The 6993-nt window shown below is 53.4% G+C and overlaps 1 protein-coding gene across 1 annotated transcript; it reads left to right on the forward strand.

Moving 5' to 3' along the window:
- Position 1: 1 nt before the first annotated feature.
- On the forward strand, positions 2 to 5468 carry LOC104913305 (zinc-binding protein A33-like; the record flags this gene model as incomplete). The annotated part of the gene is made up of 6 exons (XM_010719192.2): positions 2 to 16; positions 543 to 638; positions 2174 to 2407; positions 2806 to 2825; positions 3568 to 3683; positions 3802 to 5468. Coding segments are annotated over 6 exons (1026 nt in total), but the record flags the coding sequence as incomplete, so codon positions are not given.
- Positions 5469 to 6993: the final 1525 nt, after the last annotated feature.

Genomic DNA, 6993 nt, shown 5'->3' on the forward strand with positions numbered 1-6993 from the left:
CCGCCACCAGGTGCAGGTGAGCCCCGAAGGGAGGAGGGGATGTGCTGCACGGGGGGTGGGCTCTGCAACAGTCGGTTCCCTGCAGGATGGTTTCAAACCTTTAGCAAACAGATATCCCAGTCTGGAGTTCGTTTGTAGAATCATAGAATCGTTTGAGGTGGAAGGGACCATTAAAGGCCGTCTGGTCCAACTCCCCTGCACTGAACAGGGACACCCACAGCTCCATCAGGTGCTTAGAGCCCCTCCAGCCTGACCGTGGCTGTCTGCAGGGATGGGGCACCACCACCTCTCTGGGCAACCGGTGCCTCACCGCCCTTCTCATAAAAGAGCTTCTTCCTTATATCCAGTCTAAGTCACCCATTTGATACCGCTTCCTCTTGTGCCATCACAACAGACACTGCTAAAAAGTCTGTCCCCTCCCTTGTTGCTTTTTTGGGAGATCCAATTGTGCCTTCCCTCCAGTGCTGGCCTTGAGTTGGCTTTGCTCTTGAGTTGCAGCAAAAAATTGAAATGGGATTATCTTCTTTTCCTTGTTCCTGCAGAAGCGCCTGGAAGAAGCTTTACAAGCCCATCAGAAGGAGATGGAGAAGTTCTTGCAGCAAAAGCATGCAGTGCAGGGAGATATCTGCAGCCTGATGGTAACTGCTGAGCCAGCACTCTTCATGTGCCCTCCTGGGTGGTGGTGGGTGTTTGCCTGAGGGAAGCCCTCAGAGTTGCTGTAGTGGTTGCACAGATATTTGGTCAGTGGCCGAGATGCTTTTCCAGAAGGGAAAGTGACCATCTGTAATCCCAGTACTGGGGAAGACAGACTAAGCAAGGAGCAAAGCCCAGGGAAGCTTCTTGAACCTCACTGCCTTTTTATATCTGTTCTGCTGTCCTGTGCTTGAGCCAGCCTAGCTGCGGGTTTTGGAGTAAAGTTTGAAGTTAGATAACTTATGACTCTGTCATAAGTCCCTGGGTTAACATTCACAAAGGAGCTGCACCTCCATGCGTTGCTACTTGAGCAGCCCTTCTTCATCCAGCAGGCTGATTCTTTGAGAACGGTTGAATCTTGGAAGCTGTAGAAATCTCTTATGTGTCTGGAGGACAGGCAGCAAAGGTGAAGGGGCTGGATCAGCAGTGCTGGTGATGCTGCAGAGAGCAGTGGCCTTGCTACAAGGACTGTTTAGGTTTACTGTGCAGCTCTGAGAGGTTGTGATATGCCCAGCTGTTTCTCTAGTGTTTCTCTCCACACTTGAGTAGTACCCGTCTGCCTGCTCATCATTGATCTCTGAGACAAGAACAGCCACAGGCTGACTAAGCTTCCTTGTTAGTGGCATAGAAGTACTAAAAGCCAAGAAAGGAGGGTTAAAGGAAAGAACAGAGGTACAATTAAACTGATAGTAGAAGGTCTTCAGACTCAAATCTGGTCTGGTCAGCACAAGCATCTGCTAAAGCAAAAAAAAAAAAGAGGTCATAGTGCCATGGCTGGCTGGTAAAGCTGGAGGCATACTTTGAGTGAGATCATTATCATGATGGTAGAAAGGGATGTGCATTTTGGCAAACTCAGCTAGAAAATAATGACTAAGATTGCTTTTAGAGATTAAAAGCTTAAAGAGGCAAGAAAAAAAACCATTGGCTGTGTCTTGTAAAGGAAGGTAGTGAGAGCACCACAAGGTTGACTGGCCAATCAAACACCTTAGAGAGGAGAAATGCTCTCTGAAGAGATTGTAACAGGATTTTATCAGCCTTAACTACAGAGATTATTTGGCACAGCTTTTCTCTATGAAACTGAGGTATTTTGGGGAAAATAGCAGCAAGTTGCCAGTGTCAGGCACCTCTGTTTGGTGTCTGGCATGATGTGAAATGAATCCTAACCTGAACCACGAAGTAGGCAGCTCCAGAAAAACAAAAGAGCTCCAGTATAATATGTAAGCAAATTCCTGATGGTTTGAGAAAGGGCTGTGAGCTCCTACCTGTGTGCAAGGAGTTAAAGCAACAAAACTATCAGTAGAGCTTGGTTTTCCCTATGGCTGTATGCAGCCTCAGAAGTTGTCCATGTCTCATTCTTCTTGCAAAAAGTTGTATGTCTGAAACTGATTTTTAGGACTCTATAAGCAGGGAAATGTGCCCAGCCATGTCACACGTCTCTGTGTTTTGACTGCCAGACTCATTACTGTTGTCTTTTGTTCAGAAAGCATCTGAGGAGCTGAACGTCAAGATCCGGGCAGAGTTCACTCGCCTGCATCAGATCCTAGAGGAAGAGGAGAGAGCTGTGCTGGCAGAACTAGGCAAAGAGGAGGAGCGGGCACTGGCACGGCTGCAGGGGGATGTTCACCAGCTGGAGGAAGGAATGGCAGTGCTGCGGAGAGATACGGAGCGCCTGGAGCAAACCCTGAGCAACATGGAAGAGGTGTCATTGTTGGAGGTAAGTGTGCTTGGCTGGCTCTGGCAGGAGGCAGAGGGTTGTTTCCAGACATTCTTCTGGGATGAAGAGAGTCCTAAATGACACACCAGGTTGTAGCTGGAAGTTGCTCTTGCTGCCATCCCTCTGGATCATCTGACTCCTTTGAGTCTGGAGGCCTTGGCTACCAGGGGACACAGCGATCCCTTGGATGAGATGGGTCTTGGAGCCCTTCCTCCTTCTGCCACTCCTGTGAAATCTCCCAGGCCTCAGTGCCCAGCCAGTTTTTCCCAGGGTGGAGAGGGTCCTTGTGGCTTGCTTTCCTCTGCTACGTGGCAGCAGAAATCAGGACAGGGAGTTTATTTGTGCAGCTGCATGAATTACAGACAATGACTGCTAATTCTCTCTGGTCCTCACTGCAGGTGGAGAGCCTGGATATCAGGTACGTGTCTGGCATGAAAGAAGCTGATTTCTCTGCTTATCTCTGTCTCTGGGACCATATGAGGGAGGGCTCTTATCTTGACTTTTGAAAGCATTGCAGGCTGCTCAGCAGACAACTGGTGCTGTGCCAGATGGGGGCTGGTCCCCAGCACGCACTAGATGCTCTCCCTGGGGAACATGCGTGCTGAGACAGCCCAACTGGAGGGGAGTGTGCAGGAGATGTGCTGCTTGGGATGAGTGCAAGAGCCGTGCATGCTACAAATGGGAGCAGACTTCATTTGGGTGCTTTGACTTCTCCGTGCTTTCTCACAGTTTCTCACGGCTCAAGGGTCTGCAAAACTGACATTGAAGGGCAGGTTTGTCTGAGCAGTGAGAGTAGCTGAGGGTAGCGTTTCTTAGACCAGTGCTGCTCTAGAGAAGTGTGTCTCAGTCCCTTCTCTGCATGGGGATGCAGCTTGGCCTGTGCATGGGTGTGGGTGTGCTGGGTGCTAGCTGTTGTGGGTCAGTGCTGTGCAAGCAGCAGTGCTAGTTCCAGCTCTGTCCACTCAGTCTGTCACAGTTCTACTCCTGAGCTGTGAGCTTTGCTAGCTCTGTGCCAGAGGGAATAAGTCACTGGTACAGAGATTTGTGTTCAGTCTTCACCAAATCTGTTGTGCGTGATGATCTGCTGCACTCCTGAGTTTGTTCTTTTGCACTTTGCCAGCAGCTCAGCATTAGGACTAACCACCACTTTCTCTGCCCAGGCCCTCAGTGAGTGTCAAGCCCTTGCCTGCCTTTGACCTGCAGCACTACAGGGACAGCCATGGTGGCCCTTTGCAGTACATCTTCTGGAGGAAGATGCTGCGGTCCATCTGCCCTGGTGAGCGGATGGGTGGGAGGAGTGGATGTGCTGAGGCTGTGGGGTGCAGCAGGGGGGCTGGAGACGCTCTGCAGGAGAAACGTGTAACCCATAAATGCTGTCCTTGGCTTCTCCACAGTTCCAGCCTCACTCACCTTTGACCCTGAGTCAGCCCACCCCAACCTGGTCTTCTCCAGAGACCTGACAGCGGTGACAGAGCGGGAGAGAGCCCAGTCTGTCCCCAGGAGCTCCCGGCGCTTCCAGCAGTGTGTCAACGTCATGGCCTCGCGCATCTTTGTCTGCGGCCAGCATTACTGGGAGGTGTGGGTGGGCAACAAAACCAAATGGGACCTGGGGGTGGCTGCTGAGGCTGTGAACCGGGCAGAGAAGGTGAAGCTGTGCCCAGAGAATGGCTACTGGACGCTTCGCCTGAGGAACAAGACGGAGTACTGGGCCACTGCCACCCCCTGGGTGCGCCTGTTTCCCCAGCAGCCCCCCCGCAAAGTGGGGGTCTTTCTAGACTGCCAGGAGGGCACCGTGGCTTTCTTCGATGCTAAGGACATGTCCCATCTCTTCACCTTCCACGAGGTCTCAGCAGAGAGGTACTGCCCCTTCTTCAGCACCTGCTTCAGCGATGGCAGGGACAACGTGGAGCCCATGCGCATCTGCCACCTGGCTCTGTGAGCGCTGGAGGGAGTGGGATGCTGTGCCCCTGTGGCATCCCCAGAAACTCCCCTCAGTGTGGGACCGGCGCCACTTCCCCGCCTCCACTCCCGTGTTTAAAGTAAGCAGTGGACTAGAAAAGCGTTTGCAGTGCCGTTTAAGAGCTTTTTAACCAGGTGCCGTCTGCCGGCAGCAGAGGGAGCTCTGTGCACGGCATTGGGCCGGCAGCAATCCGAGATACCGGCGCAGCTCTCCTCTGCTTGGCCAGCGTTAAAGCTTGTTAGAAAGGCTCCTACGTCTGTACCTGCTCCTGGATTGGAGGCTGTGGGGTTCAGCTAGACTGGAGTGCAGTACAGCCTGGGGCATGGCAGCCTTGGACTTCCAGAGGGGGATGCCCAGCAGATTGGCTGTGATTTTAGGCCTGCGATATGTGGAATTGTGTGTATCCCTCTGAAGGGTCAAAGCAGAGGCTAAGTGCAGCCCAAGGTGCTGGCTGGAGCCTGTGAATTCCTCTTCAGTGAGGCTCAGCTTTCTTCGTCCATGCAGAACAGAACCCCAGGTGCTTGCAGCACATGCTGCTGAAACCTATCACCTCTCTGAACTGCCTAAAACCACAGGAGAAGTGGCAGCTATCCCTGAGGTGTGCTGACAGCAGAGCTGGCAGGCGATGAGTGCAGCGGGGAGGAGGAGGCAGCCAGCTCTGCTGCTGCCCGTGCTTCATGTGGCTGCACGAGCTGTGAGCAGCTCACTGCGGTATGTGCCAGAGATGCCGCCACCTACTCCTTCCTATTGCCAAAAGCAGAGCTGATGAGCAGCAAAACCTGCTTGTCCCAACTGCCTGTGCTAGCAGGCTCCTGAGGTAGCACGCACTCCTCCCCGTGCTGTGCTGCATGCAGGGACAACAGCATGCTGCTTGCTAGCAGAACTGTGTTTTGAGATGTAATGTCCTTGCCTGATCCTGCCAGGAGGGGAGAGCCTTTGCCCTCCCCAGAACATGGGTGGTGTGTTCCTACGTGCAGGGAGACTGCTGCTCCAAGCTGCTGTATGTGCAGCCTCAACCCTGTATGTAAATACTGTCTGCCTCTAAACGCTATCTCAGAAATGCATTTTGCTAATAAACCATAGCACTGTGGAGCAAAAACACCAGACTCTGTATGAGAGCAGTGACCTTTACAACCTGGCCCTTCCCTGGGGATGGGGAGAAGCACCCATCTCCGGTCCAGCAACCAGCTGCATTTTCCTTGGGGATTACCTTGCTCTGTTCCCGGGTGTCTCAGAGCAAACCACTCAGAGGTTTGCATGGCTGTGCCCTGGGCTGATCTGAGTCTGGCAGCTTCTGCTGTGCCTTAATTTCATTGCTTTGGGGAAAGTTTTGCTCCCTTGGGCACCCATCTCCGCGCGCAGGAGGGAGGCGAGCTGTTAAAATGGGATCCTTTTGTTTCCCAGGGCGGCAACAATGGAAAGGTCCCACCAGTCGTGCAGTTACCGTATGTTTGTGATGGAAAATTCCCCGTTGCGGTGGGATGAACCCTCCTCGTGTCCCGCCGTTAGGCGGCAGCGCGGATGGGCCGGTCCGTGCAGTGCCGTGTCTGGACTGCAGGGGTGGAGGTGCGGGAGCCAAAATCTGTTATCTTTAGGGTACCGGAGGATTCCATAGAGCACAACTCGCACCTTCTGCTTTTTCTTCTCTGAAACGCTGCCAAGGGAGGTGGGGGTTCGCTGCCCCTGGAGGTGTGCAAGAACCATGGAGATGTGGCACTGAGGGACTTGGTCGGTGGGGATGGGTTGGGGTCGGACTCGGGGAACTTCAAGGTATTTCCAACCTTAATTATTTTGTGGTTCTATGATCCAGCTCTCCCAGGGTTAAAGACTCCCTCACCAGGCCGGGGGTGCTGGGATAAAATAGCGGCTGCAGTTGGATTCCCTCTGACAGCTTCAGGGAAGGGACGGGGTGATTTCTCCCCCAGGTTTGGCAGCGAGAGCAGCTGAGCACACAAGATGTTTTCATGCCTTTTAGAAGCTACGAGCGCATGGTTCTTATTCAAGCTCTTTTTCTCTATTTGGTGTCTGCAAGCGTGCATAACTAACAACCCTGCAGGGCACAGCGTGGAGCTGTGTTTATTTATCTATTTGATGCTCGAAGGGCACATGAGCAGGAGGCTGGGGCTGTAATGTGCTCTTGAAGCTCCAACATCACCTCCGTGTCCACAGCATTTCGTCCCAGTGCCAGCACGCTGCTGGCATCCCACTGCTGCTGCCATCCACTCACTGTGCCCCATGGTGTGAAAGATGGGTTTGGGGAAAGGAGCAAAAGAAGAGTGTGTGGGATACACGGAGCATCGTGGGGTGCATATCCAGCAGTAGGATTTATTATATGTGCTTAGGGGTATGTGTGAGTGCTGAGAGCAGCACAGCTGCTGCCGGTGCGTGTGGATGGCCTGCAGGAGGGTGGTCCGTAGTCCCTAACGGAACAGCTGTGTTTGCGTGCACACAGGTGTGCCCTCGGGGGTGCAGGACCGCGCGTGCACAGGTGTGAGCTGCCAGGGAGCGCACAGACAGGCGTGGAGATAGGAGCTGCGCGCATCCACGCGCAAGGTGTGCACCGCCGGGGTTGGGAGGCACACGCGTGGCGATGCGCTGAGCAGGTGGGACGTGCGCTCGGGGCGAT

This window comes from Meleagris gallopavo, chromosome 15 (genome assembly GCF_000146605.3).
Source record: "Meleagris gallopavo isolate NT-WF06-2002-E0010 breed Aviagen turkey brand Nicholas breeding stock chromosome 15, Turkey_5.1, whole genome shotgun sequence".
NCBI lineage: Eukaryota > Metazoa > Chordata > Aves > Galliformes > Phasianidae > Meleagris > Meleagris gallopavo.